This window comes from Phyllobates terribilis, unplaced genomic scaffold (assembly GCF_046119375.1).
Source record: "Phyllobates terribilis strain yellow unplaced genomic scaffold, ASM4611937v1 Scaffold_3__8_contigs__length_932513732, whole genome shotgun sequence".
NCBI lineage: Eukaryota > Metazoa > Chordata > Amphibia > Anura > Dendrobatidae > Phyllobates > Phyllobates terribilis.
In genome coordinates, this window is record NW_027362763.1 from 389,715,156 (window position 1) to 389,737,919 (window position 22,764).

Consider the following 22,764-nt stretch of genomic DNA (forward strand, 5'->3'; position numbering starts at 1 on the left):
CTTTTCTGCACAGTGCATCATTTCATAGTACAATCTCTCAGCCGTGCTCTCCACCTAAACAAAGCAAGAACAAACGGAATGATAATTGTAGCCTTACTGAGAAAATTGCTATTGTTTCCCATGCAGACAAACAGTGGTGTGAAGGCTGATAAGTGTTTACATCATAGCCCTGTATCAATTAATCTGCAGCAGGGATCACACTGACAACTCTTGGGGTGGTTGCAGTTCCTGTTGCAGTATTAATATTTATCCTGAGAGATTCTTCTGTTTTTTTCTTAAACCCATTCTCATTTTATGTATATTTAGAGCTGGAAACCTGATTTGCATCTTGGAGAAACAATGCATGGGAGAATTTTTTTATAGGTCCCCTCATCTTTATGCATAGCATGTATATCCTTGGCTAACTATTTTGAGATCTTTCAGCTCCTCCCTGATTCAATCTTCAATGATATCGGTCACTAATAGACATTCTGGATGTTTGTAGTGATTCAAAGTGCAAGTCTTCAATAAATCATTCCTCCAAAGGATTTCAATGAATCGAATCCCCTACCCTTACATCCACTTTGTGCTGCACTCTTCAGCTCAGGGGAATTAAATGGTTAAGAGCTATGATCTCAATCTGTGTGCTCTCCATGTCCCTTTTTCCCCAAGCTGCTCTTAACAGTCGGCGCACTGGAGGAAAATGAAGGTAGAAAAACTCCCAGACTGAGGGAATAACGTTTTTGGGACGTGCCTGGTTTGAGCAGCTCCGTGACATGTATTTGCAGTCCCATACTGAAACTGACACACTCACACTGCTCCAGTGTCTGTCTCTCTTTCTCTCTCCCCCCCCTGCATTGCTTCTCCTCGCTGCATTCAAGGAGCTCCCTCCCTCAGCACACAAGGATTATTGTAGTAGCTAGCTAGCCGATCATCAATACTTTGAAGGAAATAGAAAAAATAAGAAGACAAATGATTAAAACAAGCCCCTTACTCCAGCCGCCAACATCAGACCATTAAATGAGCCTGACACACATGCACACTCTCTCACGCATACACAGAGGCGTACAGCTCCTGTGCCTCTCATTCCTCTCCCTCTTGTCCTCTGTAATCTCAACATTTAAACAGATTTCTTCAGCATCAGCTAAGGATTTTTTCTACCTCAGTGGGAGGGAAAAAGGCGAAAGAATAACCAAATCATCAGCACCAGCCTCCTCTCTCTACTGATCATTACCATCCGATAGCTACAGTATTCCTCTAGCCGCCTGATCCCTGGATTGTCATGCTGGACTTTCTTTTCACTCATCCTTCAATCAAAGCTCCATCATTGCGTTACTTCCCTTAAATCTTCACGATTTGGATAAGGGCTTATTTGTATGGCATTGCTATAATACACCAAGGGATTTGATTGCTATTTCTATGGTGAGGTTCCTATTCTGATTTAATCGTGACCAAGATGGGAGTCAGGGATTCCAACAAAAAGAAGGATTTCCTTCATAGCTTTTGGAACGTGTGCCTGTGATAGTGTCCTGCAGAGATAGCCACAGATTTGGATTGGAAGGTAAGGTTCCTTGTATGTTTTTTTTTTTTCCTAGTCATGTCTTAAAAGGATTGAGTCTAATAACTATGAATTTCAGACATTAGATATGCCTAGACCTCCAAATTTTATGTATGCCTCACATTACCATCTATAGTTTAAAAGTTGGTTGAGTCTCTCGAAAATCCCCAACTGTAGATGCTGGAATATACGTATCTATGCTGGAAGAATCCTATTAAGTGTGGTGTCTGTTGTGAGAGTATAGCCTATGTATCATAATTAGAGAAGAGCAAATCTTAAAATGTTCTTCTTTATCTAATTACCCAATGGCGAAAGAACCCAATTCACAAGTCTGAAGAACTGAGTTCCCCATCCTCATTCCATCATTTTAACCCCTCTTATCAACTAGAATAAACCCATCTAGAATTATAAGGTCAATGCGAAGTTAAGGGAAATGTACTCTAGTCCTACACTTACAAATGTGGCAGCAGAAGCATGGCGCCGTCTATGATTCAGTTACAAAGTGACACTTGAAAAAAAATCTGTTTGGGGAATATCCAAACTAAAATGCCTGTTTGTTTTCTGTAGATGAACTATTAATGACAAAATGGGAGATGCTCTGTGTTCCAGGGAGACAGACGTTCATGTTTAAAGAAAAGAGGCGGGTGGCTAGATCAGCTTAACTTGGCTCTTTTGATCCTTTGAGGATAATTAAATATCTTTAGATAGTTTGAAACCCAAGGGAATGGTTCTATAAGGAAACACTTATAAACCTTTCATGATTGCCATGTCTGTAACTAGCATCCCCTTTGGCATGCATGGCATGAACAAGTCAATATACAAAGCAAAGAGCACTATTAAGTGCATCATATCTTGGCTATTCTGCATTTACAGAATATTTAAGAGATTTGGTGACTGATTACAGCATGTAGATATTGTCACGTTGGCACTCAACGCCTACACTATCCTGAATGACACTGCGCAGAACTGCATTGCCTGCAAGAGGGAAAATACAAGGGATCTGTTGTTTTCTGCCATTTCATACATACTTCCCGAAATCCTCGATTTAATGATGCCATCACAACTAATGTGAAATACAGATTAAATTTATGTTCCTGGCGGAAGAGAAACGCTCTTCGTTCCTATGGAAATCGGCTGCTCTTTGTACGGCTGATAGGCAGCTGTTCTAGCATTTGGAAGTCCTAGACATTAATGTAAGGATATTTTTCATCTTCATTTGTGGTTAAAACGAATTAGTTATTTGATCACTCTGTACCAAATGAGTCACTGTAAAGCCCCCTTTTTCATCTCTACATACCCCATGGATGGATAATGGACAGTTCTCATGCATTTTCATCTGATGACATAGGCAGAGACAGGATAAAACTCAACACATAGACGTCTCTTTCCTGTGTGGTGCTGAAGCTAACTGGCACACTAACACATTCAACTTTGCAGTTTTTCTGTAGGCTGGCATCTGAAGGGTTAAGCTTAGGGGGTCCATCCTCAAATAAACTTGTCTGTGTTTGCATGTGCATGATATTTTTTTGTTTTTTTGCTAATTTCGTGTCTTGACATGAAGAGTTAACACTATGACAGTCAATGTGTATCTTGGGTCAGTCAAAAGACCAGAAAGCAATGTGAATAATTTGTATGTAGTTTTATTGGAGGGAATGAATGCAGCATGGCTTTGACTTTGGAAGAGCACATCTGCAAAATCCCATAAAGCTATGGCAGACAATATGTTCAGGGGTAATTAACTGCTTGATTTCCACCTAAGTGCACTACTTTTGGGTGTTAAACAGTACTCTCATTAGCATTTGCTCCATGCAGAGCAATTAATTCACACAAGTATTTTGTTTCCCAAAGAGCTTATGTCATTTCACATTGCATTTCTGGGTTCATTTGTAAAGATGGATCTTAAGAGGTCTTACATGCAGACAGCCATCAGTGTAAATTTGCTACTATGTGCTTTATTAACACCTTGGCAATAAGAGAACCTGTTTCTTACATAGCATTGCAAACTATTGATATCAATGGCATAAAATACAAAAAAGGAAAAGGCTAATTTTGATATGATTCTTCTTATAAATCCATCTTTCCATTTCACCATAGTAAACACAGTTATAAATTTAGGGTAACGAGATCACTTGCTTAGAAAATCTATCCATGACAATAATTTCAGGAAAAATGGATGTAGATTCCCTTATGGTGGTCAATTCATCGTGCATGCAATGTCCTATGGCATTACCGTATTCATTAATTGATGGTGCTGTCCTAAATACTGTGCATTGATAATTCACAGAAATATAACCTTATTGTTAACAAAGTAATGTTTATGAAATATTATTTTAGATTTCTAAAGCAGCGTAGACCGAACATCCACATGGTGGCACTGTTTGCACACGATTAAATCAATCCCATGCTTGGAAAATAAAAAAATATATATATACTCGCCCCTTCTTTTTCAAAAGGTTTATTTTTAAGCTAGCTTGAGTCTTGAAAACAGCTGTCTAGAATATTGTCAGGAGCCCTATTTTCAAATGCTTGCAGAATTCTACTTGCATTTTGATTTTATTTTGTTTTCCACAGGCCAAATGACATAGGATGAAGGCTGTTCGAAATTTGTTGATTTATATATTTTCCACCTATCTACTGGTTATGTTTGGATATAACGCTGCCCAAGACTTCTGGTGTTCAACATTAGTAAAAGGAGTCATTTATGGATCGTATTCAATAAGCGAGATGTTTCCCAAAAACTTTACCAACTGCACCTGGACGTTGGAAAACCCAGATCCGACCAAATATAGCATCTACCTGAAATTTTCCAAAAAGGACTTCAGCTGCTCTAACTTTTCACTTTTGGCGTACCAGTTTGATCACTTCTCTTATGAGAAAATACAGGATCTCTTGAGGAACAACAATTCCATAATGCAATTGTGCGATACAAAGAATGCCTTTGTTTTTCTGCACTATGATAAAAATTTTATTCAGCTACGTCGGATATACCCTCTTGATTACAATGGATTACACAGAAGGGATGATGAAGACCAAAAATCCTTTTTGGAGTTTCTGGTATTGAATAAGGTGAGCCCCAGTCAGTTTGGGTGCCATGTCCTGTGCACTTGGTTGGAAAACTGCTTAAAATTGGAAAATGGCAAAACAGAGCTTTGTGGAATTATGTATACAAAATGCACCTGTCCCCAGCATCTGGGAGAATGGGGGATAGATGATCAGTCCTTGGTATCTCTAAACAATGTGATATTGCCCCTGAATGAGCAGACTGAGGGCTGCCTGACACAGGAACTTCAAACCACACAGGTCTGCAACCTGTCAAAGGAAGCAAAACGCCCACCCAAAGAAGGTAGGTGTTGAATTTTATCCCTTTAAATTCCATACACAGTCAAATGCATCGATTTTTTTCTATAGCAATGGGTTACCGTGCACAAGAAACAGAATGATTTTTCTTTTCTGTTTTTTTTCCCATGTACATGAATATTAGTTTGGTCTACATAGCAAGCAATGAAATCCAAGAGCAGGGGGAACTTTTTGACCCCTTATTAACCATGTGTAGGAAATAAGTGTATTGACATCAGATTACTAGCCCTTTACAATGGAAGTGGTAATGGGGCTATATTATGAAGCTGAGAATGGCAGCAGCGCTTACATCTTATCATTTGTAATGGATGTAGACATCTGAAATGAGTTTCCTATTACAGAGATTTGTGCTGTACTAAAATCATGCATGGCTCTTATACTAATGTCTGCATGGAAAGCAGAGCCATCAAAAATAGTATGGCTCACATCCATAGAGAGATAAGGTAATTAATGAGTTCCACGTACAGCGATTTCACACTGCAAGCCCTCACATCTTTTCAGTCCATTTGAAATGATTGCTCCATGTTGCTACCTTTAACATCCTAACTGCCAAACTGATCTGTGACATGTCACTAGACAGTTATCTATGTTATCTGCTGAGGTGTTGGGTAAAATGTGGGGCCTAAATGCAAGATTTCATGCTGCAGATATAATAACCCATCAATCCATGGCTGCATATATACTAATCTTATACGCCCCATTATAGATCATTGGCACAGCTCCAGCAAGTTGGCGATGCCACTAAAGCTGCATCTTGGGCATTCTCCATTTTCTGTGTATGCCCCACTGTCTGTGTATAATACTATGAATATATGGAAAGCGTGTCTTTGATAGGAGGGGGTGTAAATACTTTTATTTTCGTATAGTAATTCAGAGATGACGAATTTCCAATCAGTTGGAGGTATAACGCCCAACACTACGTTCAGCCTTATCTAGACAGACTATGTAACCACCAATAGCTCTCTATCATTGGCATTCTCTATATTGGCAGAACATTTTTTATATATTCTCTCTTATTGAAGAATATTTCCCCACACCATCAGACACAATATCCGACCAATAGTATTATGGTTACACAAAATATCTGCTGTCACATTACAACAAAACAGCAGTGAAACATCATATAATTAAGTTTTCATATATGGTGAAAGGTTGGTCCCAATAATAATACATAGAATGTAGAGAAGCCGAGATTAAGGCCTTATTCAGGGCCTTTAACTATATGTATGTTGTAACCAAATGTATAGAACTTGATGGACAAAAAATAGATTGAACATTCATCTATCAAAATAAAGCTACAAACTAGTTCGAAAAACTACATTTCTTAGTCATAATGACTACCATTACATACAAAGCCAAGATTTAAGACAAGACTAACCCTTGGTTGTATGCAGAATTTGTAATATCTTACTGATCACTAAGTTATCTACATCTGTATACAGGCGGAATTTGTCATACTGCTATGGAAGATAATGAAAACCTTAAAGCTACAGGAGGAGACATAATCACCTACAGCTATCTGATCCTATGAGACTAATCAACTGCACTTTTAAAGGAATATATTGAATGCTTTTCATTACTGAGGACAGACAGAATGTATTATAGAGATTCCCTGGGTGTAAGCACATAGGAAAGATAAGGATTGATCTTTTGGTCTATAGTGGAAATCTCAATAGAAATCACTGGTCTAGAAGAACAATAATTGCTTTAATTTCAGGTTATACATATTTTCTGCTTATGGGTATAAAAACAGAACAATGATTAAAAATGAACGTTCATTATTGATGATGCTAGCTACTTAGAAAGCGATGGATATTATATAATCTTATAGTAATATATTTTTTACATTAAAATGGAAACTGGTGTCTGGTGGATATCTTGGGATACAAGGAGGAAAGTAGACATATTTTGTCAATATACCTGATGGTGATTAGCAATGTAGAAGCCATGGTTGTAGGTTGTTCACCCCCTGCATAGCTGTTAGAGTTCTCTCTGGGATTGCAGCAGCGTTCTGCATTAATTGCTGCAGTTATTTGCGAGCAGTTTCATTATAAATAATTGGCTCTTTAACCTCCCCGTTGGGAGGCTTAGACACAGCTTTGCCTCTTCTATACATGACTGATCATTCCACGGGGCTGTAGCAACTCATATCAGTCTTAATGCATCACTTCACGCAATGGCACAATTTATTTCTCCCAAAGGTTTGAAAGCCATCTGACATTTTATAGAACTTTACATAGTGCTTACAGTCCTAAGAAGATGTTCACTTTTAATGATTATATTTCCTCTATGCAGAGCTGCAAAACTCCATTAAGTAAAAAGGCCTGCTTTAAGGATATTGCATAATATCAAGAAGCTTCTTGCAAAATATGATTAGCATATATGTAAATACGAATTAAAGGATTAACTGTAGGTACACTGACTGGCTTCTTGCCAATGCGAATCATGTTAATCAGATAAGGTGGGCTTCATTTGCACAGGATTGGTGATTCAGTGTACAGTTTGGTGCTTTGATCCTATACAGACAACAGTAGTATGCAACTGACATACAAAATAGGCCCCCCATTGATCTGTATTGATTCATAAGACCTTACGCAAAATGTTACAACCATATGAAGCATGAAATACAAGCTATAGGAATGTATATGGAAACATAATAAACAAGAGAGTGTTATTAAGGGAAACTACCGTCCCACAAATCTTTCATACTTAGACATGGTTAACAAGAACACATGAATATTCTCGCAACCTCCGAGGGCAAACTAAAGACTTTATTGTAAAAGCCTAATTACGAGAAGAGTCTAAATAGTTAAGACATCTCTATTTTTCACTATCACCAGGATATTCCACTGAGGCATGTTTATTTGAAAGTACATCTCAAAAGGCATTTTCAAATATCTATAATGAATACATTAACATTGATATTTCTAATGGCTTTGGAAGAGTGACTTTGCAATTGATTCATGGAAACTACATTAGAGAGTGTAATAGAGGCTGCAGAATACACAGTTGCTGATCCAGAAAAAGGCATATGCCAGAAATCACATTATTGGTAGATATTAGGTTGAGAAATGCTCCCATAGTCCAACATGTGCGCTCTCATCAGAAACAAGCTTCCGCATATGTCTCCCCATTAAAATTCATAGCGTGTACCATTCCCTTTACATGACATTTAACCATGAAACCAATAACCAATCTCCTGCATGTGAGCTAAATAATATAAAGGATAGGATTATCTGAAGTTTGTTTGCTGGGCTTAACTCTTTAAAAAGATTTGTTTATGTTGATAGAAGGTTGGATGTGTTGGGGCAGTTTATGAATAAGGATATTTATAATTCTGATTAAGACTTTGTAGAGCAAAACATGGCAATCAAAAAGTGTAAAATGATTTCTATCTGTTGAAGGAAATGTATCAGGCAATCATTCTTTTATAAGACCTAAGATCAATATTCAATGTTGTGCCATATTATTTGCCAAAGAAGCTTTGCTATAAACTCGGTCAACAAAGGTGTCAGGATAGGAATCTATTACTAATCGACCTATGTTTCACATAAGTTATTATTGGTTGCAAAAACAAGATTATTATTCACAAATTTTAAAGTAGTCACATTATAAATATGTCAATGATCTCAATATTGGGAAGCCATGATCTTTTTACACTTGTAAAACCCATATGAAATTTTGCATACAGAAGTCTCCACCCTTAACTGTTCCTGAATTGGGCTATGTTATACAATTTGTCCCGAAACTAATTCAATACAATCTCTTTCCATTCAGTAAAACATGTATACATACCTGTATATATATATATATTTACATGGGAGAGCCTATTTGTAGTGAATGACTTCTAGATAACACTGGTTAGAGACATCCTTCAGAGCAATACAATAAAAAAAAAATATGGGCCAATGGGTGACATATGTCTGATGGATGGCATGTGTTGAGGCATCCATCAGACATATGTCTCTTTTCTTCATGTTAGCTTAATATTTTTTGCTTTATACATGTTGGGTTTACGAGCAAGTTAAAGTGAATATGTCTGCTATATAATCTGAGGACAGCATGAGATAGGGGTTAAAACACTGAATTCATAGATGTGTCACTTGTCAAGCTGTGTGCTGTTATTTACTTACAATGAAGATTTTATCACTAGGACATTGTCATTGCTGTGACCAGCTGGCTCATGAGCAGTTGTCCATGACCACGCCCTCTTTCTTGATAAGCTGCTCACTGTCTATAGACAATGTACATACAGAGCCTGGTGAGGGACGGGTTAGCTTTCTCAGCTCTGCTGCATTCTACATCCAAAAACAGTGTGTCACAACTGCTGCACCCAGTAAACTAAGTGACACATCATTGGAATCAGGTTTTTTTACTACATCATGCTGCTCTCAGACGAGGTACCAAAAACCCTGTGACAGATTCACTTTAATGAAGGACACATCAGTAATAAAAGGAAGTGTGCAGGTGCTCTATTTTATATATTGTATATGAAACCAATATGTTAAGCTTGCAGTAATTCAGGACAGATAAAAACTTATGTCAGATTTTAGTCTTGTTAAAATAGGATTATTTTGGCAACTTGCATAATACATTGAGGGTAAAATTGTCTAAATGCCCCTCTAACTTGCTAAGTTATGCTATATAGTAGATGTTCCAAGTAATGGAGGCTATAGAGTGCTGAGATTGTTATTTCTGAGCCCACATGGAGTATGGGGGCAATAAAATAAAGCTTGATTGACCCTGCAACAGATTTGTATTAGGGCCCATGAGTTTAAAGCTATGTCTGGAATTTCTCTCACTATTTAAGTGTTAAAGACACAATTCACATAGACAGAATTATCAAGCAATCGCATATAACTTTTATTTGGACATAATATCTTGCATTAGATGGACAGTTGAGATTTTTTTAATGAATAGTAAAACTGAAGAAACAATCCATAGTGAGGTAGAAACAAAGAAATTCTCATATACAATTGTTCATCCTACTATCATACAATATTGAGCCACAGGCAAAATCCTAATAATAATATTAATAATAATAATAATAAATAATAGTGTGATAATTAATGAGCAATCTGAAAAAGATAAGTGAAAAAACATTCCGGTCTTCAAATCAAATACATGATTAAATAACAGCTCCTCTATTATCTAGTACAAGTCATCTAAGTACATTGGCGGTACTATATATAAAAATGGGAATGTTAAATTAAATCTGACAGGCAGGTATTTACAGTGTAAGGGCGGTAAATGTATAAGTTTAGAGAGTAAAAAATAAATATTGTTCAGTACATTAAAAATAGAAAGACAGTCCTTCAATAATTAATCACCATGGAGCTTTCAGCTACCTTTTTAGAATGCCTACTGGCCATCGTTTCATGTTGATTTGCCTGAATTGCCAGTGGCAAAGTACATTAAAAGATGTCTGAAAAGAGAATAAATAAAAAGTAAGCATTTCCAAAATGACTTTATAAAGTCTTTAGCTTGTAGTTTTGATCAACTATTGAATAAATATATAGAAGAAAATAGAATTTCAATGTTATTTAAATGTGACATTAATTATCATTTCATAAACTTTTGACGTACAGTACCCAGTGGTTTTCTGATTTCTTATAAGGCTACCATTTAATATATATTGCATAGCTAGGAAGAGTGTTTATAAAACATACAGTGTCAATATACTGTATGTTTCAGGCCTGCATAGTTGAAAAAATGTAGAGCAATAGTGATATTGTAGTCTAACCAAAGGTGACGTCACACATGGCAATGTTTCTCAAGTTATGGTCACATGCATGGAACATGATTGGCATCTATGTGCTGTCTGTTTTGTAAACAGTGACTGTGAAGACAGAAGCGCACAATAGGGTAAAACCCTAGCATATGTCTGTTTTAAACACAGAACCTATCATTAATAGTGGTGAGTTTGGTCTTCAAATTGGAGCAAACTCCGACATGTCTCCATTTTTTTACAGACCATTGGTGAAAAGGCACAGGGTCAATAATCTGTCTGTGTGCTATCCATTAATAAAAAAACTGATACATATGTAAAAAACATTTCAATATGGCCAAAGAAATGTCTATATTTGCTTAAGAAAATTGGATCTTTTTAGCTGCACAGTGTCTCAAAAAGTAGGTATACTTTATCATGAAGGAACCCTATAACCGTAAGACAGGAGTGGACATATCATTGGTGCAACCTGTGCAACTTCTCAGGTACCCAACGGTTAAAGGGACACACTTCCACCTCCAAAGCAGATGGAATTTTTCATAATGATAAGCTATCGGATGGCATAGGGCCCATTTACTCTTCTTGCACAGGGCCCCTTTTCTGTCTGTTGCTAGATCAACTATAGTGCAGCCCTGTAGAGTTTAGATAAATATAAATAGCAATAAATATTAACATGCTTGCAATACGTAGTTTCTAAACAGTAGTACAGGTCTGTCATGACAGTGAATCTTGTCTTATCATGGATGTAAAATCTGAACTGGAGTCACTCATTTTCAGTATCAACCATATGCAAAAGTACTGACTTCCAGCAAATTATTTTCAAAAATGCTATATGGTCCGCTCCATGCTAGCTACAGATAACATAATTAAAGACTATATTTTGAGTATCTTAAAATCCAATAAGACAATGTCTCAAATAAATGTTTTAGTTGTCGGGAATACTGTATTCTCGGAAGGTAAAACTTCATGGCCCTTTCCCTTTTTTTTCATACTTTTTTGCTTTTATTCTTACATTGTGATATACTTGCTCTTTTCTGACAATTTGTTTTCTTCTTAATCCGTTTTTATTGAATATAATCCCAATTTTATTAACTGTAGTGTTGATAAAAAAAACAAGCTTCTATAAGCAGTTTACTAAATAAATGCTAAGAGCAGTGAATAAATGTTATTGCATAGAATATACCCATCACTTGGTACATTTACCTTTTTTATTGACAGTTGATGTGATAGCAAATCTACTGACTACTACAGTTTAATGAGCAGAACTCTGAATAGTTTTTGGTTGCCATAGATTATGCAGTTTGTATGGTGGTACAATTAATATTCTAGACTACAGAAACATTTACAAGAGCTCAAACAAGTCTCTCTTTCAGTGTTCGAAGCAAGCACACAAAAAGTACTTAGAATGCTTTTAGTGAGAAAGGATGTTTATTTCTTTACAATCTGAAAGGTTTTAATTCCTTTTTTCTTTCACCAATCGTGATCATGACCTGAGTTTGAAGTGTAAGGTTTAGCCTATGCAGGATTAAATAAATAGGTACAAAAATAAATAAAGTTTAATTATAAAGGTAAAAGAATGTGAATCTTATACAAATATTGAGTTTGTACTTTTATCTTTTCTTAAAATCAAACATACCAGATTCTGCTGTCCCCATCCTCATCTATCAGGGGACAGTGGGCAGGTCCCCATGCACATTAGAATGTTGGCCAAACCTATTGACATCGGCAGGTTTGGATGATGTTGGTGTAATGTGTATGGGGGCCTTCATAGTCTATTTAAATTGGCCATGATTCATCCAGAGCATCAATTTTCTTGCTGGTCTTGATGAGAAGGCTTGGTGGAGTCAGACTCTCCTGATTCATAAAGAGGTGCACTTCTTTCCATGAAATAGGAACGCCTGATGAGTGGCCCCATCACGCCCATTTTGGCATAGCTGGGGGAAACCATCATGAAAAAAGCCAATAAACAAAAAATGATGCAGCGGTCTGTTGCACCAAAATTTTGTGAATTTTACAAGAAATTTACAATAGAATTCTTGGGAAATTGCTTTGATGAATCGGTGCCATTGTGTTTGGTACATGCACATCAAATACTGATGAGACTTTCCCTACCTTCCTTTTTGGCTCTGCATATCGAAGATGAAGGTGCAGGATTACTAGGTTTTTAAAAAAATACATGATCATGTGATACAGCGTCAGAAGATGTGTATATATATATATATACGGTACAGACCAAAAGTTTGGACACACCTTATCATTTAAAGATTTTTCTGCATTTTCATGACTATGAAAATTGTACATTCACACTGAAGGCATCAAAACTATGAATTAACACATGGGGAATTATATACTTAACAAAAAAGTGTGAAACAACTGAAAATATGTCTTATATTCTAGGTTCTTCAAAGTAGCCACCTTTTGCTTTGATGACTGCTTTGTACACTCTTGGCATTCTCTTGATGAGCTTCTAGAGGTAGTCACCGGAAATGGTCTTCCAACAATCTTGAAGGAGTTCCCAAAGATGCTTAGCACTTGTTGGCCCTTTTGCCTTCACTCTGCGGTCCAGCTCACCCCAAACCATCTAGATTGGGTTCAGGTCTGGTAACTGTGGAGGCCAGGTCATCTGGCGTAGCACCCCATCACTCTCCTTCTTGGTCAAATAGCCCTTACACAGCCTGGAGGTGTGTTTGAGGTCATTGTCCTGTTGAAAAATAAATGATGGTCCAACTAAACGCAAACCGGATGGAATAGCATGCCGCTGCAAGATGCTGTGGTAGCCATGCTGGTTCAGCATGCCTTCAATTTTTAATAAATCCCCAACAGAGTCACCACCAAAGCACCCCCACACCATCACACCTCCTCCTCCATGCTTCATGGTGGGAACCAGGCATGTAAAGTCCATCCGTTCACCTTTTCTGCGTCGCACAAAGACACGGTGGTTGGAACCAAAGATCTCAAATTTGGACTCATCAGACCAAAGCACAGATTTCCACTGGTCTAATGTCCATTCCTTGTGTTCTTTAGCCCAAACAAGTCTCTTCTGCTTGTTGCCTGTCCTTAGCAGTGGTTTCCTAGCAGCTATTTTACCATGAAGGCCTGTTGCACAAAGTCTCCTCTTAACAGTTGTTGTAGAGATGTGTCTGCTGCTAGAACTCTGTGTGGCATTGACCCGGTCTCTAATCTGAGCTGCTGTTAACCTGCGATTTCTGAGGCTGGTGACTCGGATAAACTTATCCTCAGAAGCAGAGGTGACTCTTGGTCTTCCTTTCCTGGGGCGGTCCTCATGTGAGCCAGTTTCTTTGTAGCGCTTGATGGTTTTTGCAACTGCACTTGGGGACACTTTCAAAGTTTCCCAATTTTTCGGACTGACTGACCTTCATTTCTTAAAGTAATGATGGCCACTCGTTTTTCTTTACTTAGCTGCTTTTTTCTTGCCATAATACAAACTCTAACAGTCTATTCAGTAGGACTATCAGCTGTGTATCCACCTGACTTTTGCACAACACAACTGATGGTCCCAACCCCATTTATAAGGCAAGAAATCCCACTTATTAAACCTGAGAGGGCACACCTGTGAAGTTAAAACCATTTCCGGTGACTACCTCTTGAAGCTCATCAAGAGAATGCCAAGAGTGTGCAAAGCAGTCATCAAAGCAAAAGGTGGCTACTTTGAAGAACCTTGAATATAAGACATATTTTCAGTTGTTTCACACTTTTTTGTTAAGTATATAATTCCACATGTGTTAATTCATAGTTTTGATGCCTTCAGTGTGAATGTACAATTTTCATAGTCATGAAAATACAGAAAAATCTTTAAATGAGAAGGTGTGTCCAAACTTTTGGTCTGTACTGTATATATGTATATATATATTATTTTTTATATATTTATTTAAGTCCTTAACATAATTCAAGAAAACCTAAAGGTAGACAAACACATCTATATGCAAATACTTGAACAGAATATCAATGTTCCCACAGATTTTCATAAGCCATTGTAATAGGTTTAATTTTATGGTGATCAAAGAATGCCTACAAACAGCGCAGAGTATAAAAAATGGATATATTTAATAAAATAAAAGACATAATATGATACATATTTGCAATTACAGATGTTACAGTTGAGTAGCTTTTCCATGATAAAATGGGAAACAACTTAATAAATTATGCACTAATATACAATGAATCACTCATTTGATGACAATAAAAAGGTTTTCTAGGCTCTAACATAAGATCCTAGCTAAAGCTACCAGTTTGTGAGAAATCATCGGTATTTATTATAGATGAGTGATTTGAGGTAAAGTTAAATTTAAATTTAACAAAAAATATGGATTTTCCTGAAACAGATTTTTTTTGTGATTTATAAATCGCAAAAAAGCTGCAATTTTATTGTACTATGGAGTTAAAAAAGGAGTAAAAAAATCTTATATTCACCTCTCCTTGGTCCTACCCATACCTGCCCTGCCACCAGTTCTCTGATCATCTATGCTATCTTTTACATTTCGGGGCTTAGTGAATAAAGGGCCTGGCAGAAAGTGTTCATGGACCTGGCACAATGGTAGAAGAAAGGATATAGAAGACCCAATTGCCCAATTGGAAGCCTGGCAGTGACATGACACATATGGAGAGGGCTAAAAAGAAGTGTATAAGAGATTTTATTTTTTTTTCAATCCCTACCCTGCAGATTCCATTTGCATTGAATTTCTATGATGCTAATTGTATTTTACCCCTGAATTGAACACATTTTTTCTTCATCAGATCTTTTGAGATTTGCTCAACTCAAGCATTTATGCTAATTGTTGGTCAGGTGGGGGTTCCCAGGACACATAAGAGTAAATAGTATTGGGGACTTACAATAGCCTGAAATAGTCAATCTACATGTATATGCACACAATCATATGCACTCATATATCATAGCAAAATATATGATAGCACAGCAAAAGTGACCATAAATGGGTAGCTAAGTAGTGAAGGAACACTGAATGTCTATTAACACAATTACCATATTTTTTTGATTATAAAACGCACCTTTTTTCCCTCAAATTTGGGGGGAAAAAGGGGATGCGACTTATAATCCAAACTGTAGTGGAGCTTACCAGCATTGGTGGAGCGGGGTCCCTGGGTCGTTGCTCTCGGAATCTTCTGCCTTCCGACAGAGGCAGGAGTCAGGATATGGCTGCAGGCCAAATGCTTGTAGTAGTAGGTGTTCAGTGGTGCATGGGCTCCTCCGACATTGTGTACCTTGGGGGGCCGAGGCGTTGGTGCAGAGGGGTCCTAGGTGGCAGGGCTGAGGCAAGACGGGGTGTTTGGAGGCAGGAGCTGGGAGATCGCTGCTGCTGGAAGCTTCTGTCTTCAGCCAGAGGCAGGAGTCAGGAAATGGCTGTAGGCCCCATAATTGTAGTAGGAGGTGTTCGGTAGAGCGGGGTCCCAGGGTCGCTGCTGCTGGAAGCTTCTGTGGGTCCCATGCTGCTTGTGTTCAGTGGTGCGGAGGCTCTGCCAACATTTTGTAAAAGCCGGAGCCCCACGACTTCCATACTCTTCTTTGTGGTGGACTCTGGGAAAATGGTCGCCGGAGGCGGCACATGCTCAGATTGAGATCTCAGCACCTAGATCTCGACTCCCGGGAGCTCAATTGCGCATGAGCCATCTTCAGCAGCTATTTTCCTGGAGTCCACCGCATAGAAGAGTATGGAAGATGCTCCGCCGACATTTTGTAAAAGCCGGAGCCCCTGCACCACTGAACACCTGCAGCATGGGGCCCACAGAAGCTTCCGGCAGCAGTGACCCTGGGGCCCCACTGTACCGAACACCTCCTACTACATGCATGGGGTCCACAGCCATTTCCAGACTCCTGCCTCTGGCTGAAGACAGACGCTTCCAGCAGCAGCGATCTCCCGGCTCCTGCCTCCGAACACCCCGTCCTGCCTCGACCCTGCCATCTGGGACCCTGCTGCACCAACGCCTTGGCCCCCCAAGGTAAGCTGATTATAACACGCACCAGTTTATAAAAAACATTTTTTTCCTATTTTCCTCCCCAAACTTTGGGGTGCGCCTTATAAACCGATATGTCTTATAATCTGCAAAATACGGTAATGCGCCTTCATTTTGTTAAAACCCCTTCATAGCACATAACTAAGGCTTTGAATCATGGTGTGCTGTAGTCAGCCACATGAACAAGAGTCCTTTTGACATCTGTTTTTTTAATAATTAAGATGGGCTAATATATTTACAGCCTACAGTTATATACATTTTTGCATAGAGTTGAGAATGCATGTTGGAAATAATTCATAAACTATAAACCCCAAATATAAAATGAATTAAACCTTCCAAGGTTTCATATATTTGCAATGTGTACTACTTAACAACAAGGTGAACAAATGCAAACTCATAATCCAACATCAACAAGTCTCCATCCAAAATGTAAAAGTCGTGGTTTCACTTGCGCTAAGTTCAACATCACATCTCCTCCCCTAAATTATGATTGTGTGTTTGTGGAGATCAAGGAAGCAGAGATTGAAGAAATGAGAAAGTATTAGACTATGTTCACACATCATGGTTTTTTTTCAGCATTTTTGCTGCAGATTTTTATGCAAATTTTCAGCTGCCTTTTGCAGTAACGGCAAAGTCTATGAGAAACCAGAATTCTCTGTCCACACATCATGCTTTTTTTGTTCAGTATTTTATGTCTTGGTTGTTTTTTTTTGGAAATTAGAGCATGTCATTTCTTTCAGCGTTTTTTCAGCGTTTTTTTCACCCATAGGAAGCAATGGGTGGTGAAAAAATGCAGAAAAATGCACCAAAATTTGCATCAGCGTTTTTTCAGCGTTTTTGATGGCAAATGGAATCAGGTCCTTTTGTTTCACAGAACTTTATGTACATGCATAAATAGAGGCAGAAGGATAGTAAAAAAAACACTGAAAAAAGGCTGAAAAAAACACATCAAAAAAGCACCAAAACTGCAAGAAAAATACTGAAGAAAAATGCCCCTGAAGATAAAGTTTTGCTGTAGATTTGTGATGCAAAAATAAACATGATGTGTGAACATAGCCTTAAGATTAACTGCAATGATTTTGGATTTGATTTTGTTAAGGAGGTTGAGATGTGCAAGTTTTCTAAATTTATAGTCTATGTAAAACTGAAATATTGGGGAATGCGTATAGCATGACCTGAGATGATGGCATGACACAGGAATTCTCTCTTTAGTGTTCTTTCAAAGGCATCACGCTGCTACATCATTCCTCACCCCCACACACTGCATTAGTCATGACGCTGTGTAGCCAAGGCTTGCTCTGAGAATACTAAATTGAAGGTTATTTGTTAATAAAAAAATTTGAAGATGATGGAAATATTTAACTCTTTGATTGTTTTTCTGTTGTATTCAAATAAATGACTATACATTTTTATATGTCGCATTCTGTTCAACATTAAATTCTGAAGTATGTTTACAAAAAAATGCTACTAATGATATAACCTTATTATTTATCAATATCTTCACAATATTTCTTGGCACTGAAAGCCAGGCTACTGGGAAGAAATTAACTTTAATTGTCCCAGTAACTTTGGGCTTTCAGTCATAGAGGCACGGCTTCAGTCATTGCTCATTTCATAGTGAATGGTGGCAGTAACCACACACCGGCACTGACTGACAGCTGGCTCTTTAGTAAATCAGTGCTAAAACGGCTGTCAGTCAGTCCTGGGGCATTGTTTCAGCCATCGTTTATTATGTACTGAGAAGTGACATTATCCGTGTTGGCCATGCCTTTATGACTGATAGCAGGCTGCCAGGAGGAATAAAGTTAATTTCCCCCAGTACAGTTACCGCACTGCTATTAACCTGTAGATTAACCCTATATCTGCAGGTTAATTGCGTGTTTTCACATGACAGGTTCCATTAAAGACTGACACATCTAATACCAGTTTATAACTCAAGTATTTTGGAGTAAAATTTACTAAATTTGATTTATTTTTCGCTGATAAAAACAGCAACTGAAATCTGTAGCCTGCTATAATTTGCAGCAATTCCTGACATAGATAATTAATAATATATTTGTCAAAGTGTTGGTAATCCCACACACCCTGGTTAGATTTGCGTATTTTTCTAACCAGTTTTGAAGGTGTGTAAAGTCTCAAAGCAAACTTTTCTATGAAAAATACACAACTTTTCTATGTAGAAATAGTTGCACAAAGCTGTTGAAAAATTCTTCATCCATCAATTGTTTCTTTTCCTAAAATACAATTAAGCCCAATCAAGATTTTTTTAGTGTTTTTTGGGGGAAATACTACATTAAAGTCTATAATGAATTTGTTTTGGTTTGTGACATTTTGGTGGTGGTTTCTCTGTTTCAAAAAGAAAAACTTTCTATACTTTGGGTATGCTTTTTTTTAACTTATATTTATATTTAGGTTTGTCTAAAGGATTTGAAAAATCACAGAAAAATGTCATATTGCAAATGAAACAAAAAAGAACCCAAACCAAACTGACTGTAAAACAATTTAGTAAAAAGCAGTAGAAAAAATGCTGTTGTACAAGCATAAAATTGTGAAACAATAGTATGTGGAGGAGATCTAAGCATGGCATTGAAGTTTTACCAATTCATCAGAATTTTGGTATACTTATTTCAATGGAGTCTGTCAGACCAAATTGGCAGTATGTAACATCCAGGCCAGTATGTATCTCCTCTTCCACTTCAGTAGTAGGGCAGTGTCACACCATTGTTGCTGGTGATGCAGAGCAGCAACATGGTAGTCCCATTAAATTTTGCTGCTGCTCACTCATGGAGCTATGAAGTTAATTTCTGGCTCCTAGCTGTGAGCCCTAGATAAGGCTGTCTTCTATTTAAACCCCTGAACCTCTGACTCTCACTGCTAGTTAAAGTTCTTCTCTTGTTCATTCCCTGTGCTATCTGCTTGTGCTTTTCTTGATTGCATTCCTTTTGGCTAACCGTGGACTGGTTCCTGACCATAGTTGTGGAATATGTTGACACTATATAAATAAAGATTATTATTATTATTATTATTATTATTAATAATAATAATTTGTTTTCTAAATTTGTACCTTTACTGCTCTCCTGATTCTGACCTGGCTACCTTGCCTCTGTTCACTCCTCGGCCAGCTGCTCTTCTGTGGTAGCAATTCAGTAGACCCCATTGTAAGACTAGATCTCTGTACAAGGGTTAAAGGGTGAAAGTCGGTGTTCCAGTATAATTTGCCAGAAAGAGTAAACAGCATCAATTTCGCTTGAGGTAGTGTTTTTGAGCTTATGGCATCTGAATAGGGTGCATGGCAAAAAGGCACAGTGCACCATTCTGCCCACTAATTTTGCAAGTCCTCACCTCCCTCACAGGTAATTGACTGTAGTGACTTGCATGAAGCAAGCATTGCCTGCAGAGAAAGCTCAGGCAAGTTAACACTGTAAATCACCAGTGAAGAAGGTGGGGGCATGCAAAAACTGAAATTGAAACAGTGCACTGAGCCTCTTGACCATGCTAAGGGTACACCGAGCAGCTTAATTAGAATTTTTGATTCAACTTGAGTTTCTGCAGAATTGAGACAGTGATGAGAACACTATAAGTATTGTTTTTATAGCGGTTTTATTACCTGCAGGCCTATGTGCTTAGTTTACACTGTCAGTTTGGGCTGAGAGAGACCCTTAAAGTAATATGTTACTTGAAGGAAAGATAAAATGACCTCAGATGTACCACAACATTTATTATAAGAGCTTTATACATCAGGACATGCTGGGACTAAGAGGTTACTGTCTGAGTCAATGTGAGCTTATTATGACCATCTCATATTCACAGCAGGCATGACATGTTTGGTCAAGTATTGTGTCGCACTGTTCTTTGACCTTGTACCCTTTGTCCTAAACACTGTATCTCATTGTTGGTGATCATTGCAAAACAGAATCCATCTTTCTTACCCATTTGTTGAAATTATACAATAGGAGTCTAAAGAGGTCAAGGTGTGTTTTTTTTCACATAGAATTTGAAGCATTATTATTGTTCTTAGTTTTCCTAGCAAGACAATATTTTTTTTTAAATGGCGATTCCGTTGAATGATCTCACAGACTGCACTACACTGTTTCCTTTCAGCATAAGGAATAAATATAATACCAAAAACTGTTTCTCACATTTTTCTATTTAATAGCATCTCCAGGCACACAGTAATCTTTTTATACACCTCATCTATAGTAACATTTTCTCAAAACATCAAAGGTGTTCTACATCTTTCTCTTTCTTTCAATGTGTGTGAGCTAATAGAATAAATGTCACATTTACAGTACATTTAACTTTAAGAAATTGGTAATTTACTCCTTAATGATGTAACCTAATTATAGCAGATATACTGAGTCAAAGTCTTACTATATTAAAAATCAATTAATTGGAAAGAGAAAATGAATGAAAATTAGGATATATTATGTACATTTTCAAAAGCCATTTTATTTGAGTAGACACTCCTGGAAAATAAGTACTGGGTATTGAAATTCTTATTTGGCAAGTTGGTATATAGGCTTGTTTAAGCTTGCGTTTAGTATGAAATCCCTAATAAGGTACAAAAACCTGTCACTACGTAACTGTAGTAATTTATTTAGCTAATTTACATATATCTGCGGTAATTTTTTATCAGTGATGTACCACTGAATTATTCAGTCAGAATAATGCAGGCATAATATTGCACATTATTAGGCCTGTGAGCATTGAAACATGAATGTACATAACTTTAAAGGGAACCTGATAGCTGATACATACTGCCCATTCCACAGCCAGTATGTAAAAAACACTGGCCGCTCCCACCCGCTTCCCTGGAGTGACAGGTCTCTTCCTACACATGCACACAGGTAGGGAGCAGGCAGGGAGCAGGCAGGGAGAAGCTGCGGGGGACTTGCCTATCCGACTAGTGCCTCATGTTGCCCAGTCCTCGCCGGCTTTTAAGTTACGTTTTCCTTTAAAATGCAACAGAGTCAAACATACCTCGCTGCTGAAATCGTACAGCCAGTGTCTGATGCATGCTGCCCCTGTTAACATGCTCTACTATGGCTTATGGAAATCATGGGGGTTATTACCCAGTCAGGACACCATTGTAAGCCATATCAGGGAGCTTATATGTAGAGATGAAGAGATAAGGGTAAATTTGAATATACCTGTTCCTGTAAATTTTCCCAGGAAATTTGATTTGCAGAGAAGTAATTCTCCATGATTTTAATACCTCTTATTTTGCTTTTTTTGTAATATGTAAAAAAAAATACTCACCTTATCACTCAACTCACCAGCCCCTTCTGTCCTCATTGTCATCTGTCGGCATAAGCTTGCTAAAGGTCATGATTTCTTCATGGGTGCTGTGATCTTTTATGCGTATGAGCAGAACCATCCTGAGACTCATTCAAGGTAGAAGTACAGGCTCAATGTTAAAGGCCCGGGATTGCAGCACAATTGGTGGGAATCCAAAGATGTGACCAGGACTGGACAGGTGATGGTGAAAAGGGTAGGGGCTAGTGTTGAGCGAGGATGTTCTGTTAACCCTTTCGCCGAGTACGCTCGGGCCGAGCACGGAGTATTTATAGCTGCTCAGTGATATGCTTGAATCGCTCCCGTGTGCATGATTTGCAACTGTTTGACAGTTTTATTACATGGGAGGAATGTCTATTTCTTACACATTCCTCACAAGTAATAAAGCTGCCAAACAGTTGCAAATCATGCACACGGGAGCGATTTAACCTTATCACCGAGCAGCTATAAATAGTCGGAGCTCGGCCCGAGCATACTCGGACAGAACATACTCGCTCAACACTAGTAGGGGCCAAAGAGATGACTGGTGTGGTGAATATAAGTATTTTTTCATTTTTTAACCTTTTCATGGCCCTTTACAGTTCAGTAAAATGGCAGCAAGTGTACTTCATTTTGCTGAATCCACATGGAAACACATTACAAAAAAATCAGCATTTTGGCGAATGCAGATTTCTGTAACATTCGTGAAAAATTCAATTCCAATCAAATTTATTCACTCATCTCTTCTTATCACTTAGAGTTGCATATACTGTGGACCCATACTGTTCATGTATTACATGGGCTGCCATTCCATGATATAATTAAAAAATATTGTGATAATTGAAATGTATTCACACAATATAAAATGTTCATGGGTGGC

General features: G+C 37.8%; 1 protein-coding gene across 6 annotated transcripts in view; it reads left to right on the top strand.

Annotated features, from left to right (window-relative positions):
- Nucleotides 1-756: 756 nt before the first annotated feature.
- The window catches only part of ADGRB3 (adhesion G protein-coupled receptor B3), a 1,321,417-nt gene continuing 1,299,409 nt past the window's right edge, over nucleotides 757-22,764 (top strand). For 3 of the 6 annotated variants that reach the window (XM_073675494.1, XM_073675496.1, XM_073675499.1), the window contains exons 1-2: nucleotides 758-1,540; nucleotides 4,109-4,880. In XM_073675494.1, coding sequence (XP_073531595.1) covers nucleotides 4,124-4,880 — 757 coding nt within the window. In that variant the 5' untranslated portion in view covers nucleotides 758-1,540; nucleotides 4,109-4,123. Of the gene's footprint in view, nucleotides 1,541-4,108; nucleotides 4,881-22,764 lie in introns of all 6 variants that reach the window. The other 3 variants (XM_073675497.1, XM_073675498.1, XM_073675500.1) reach the window with 2 other exon arrangements.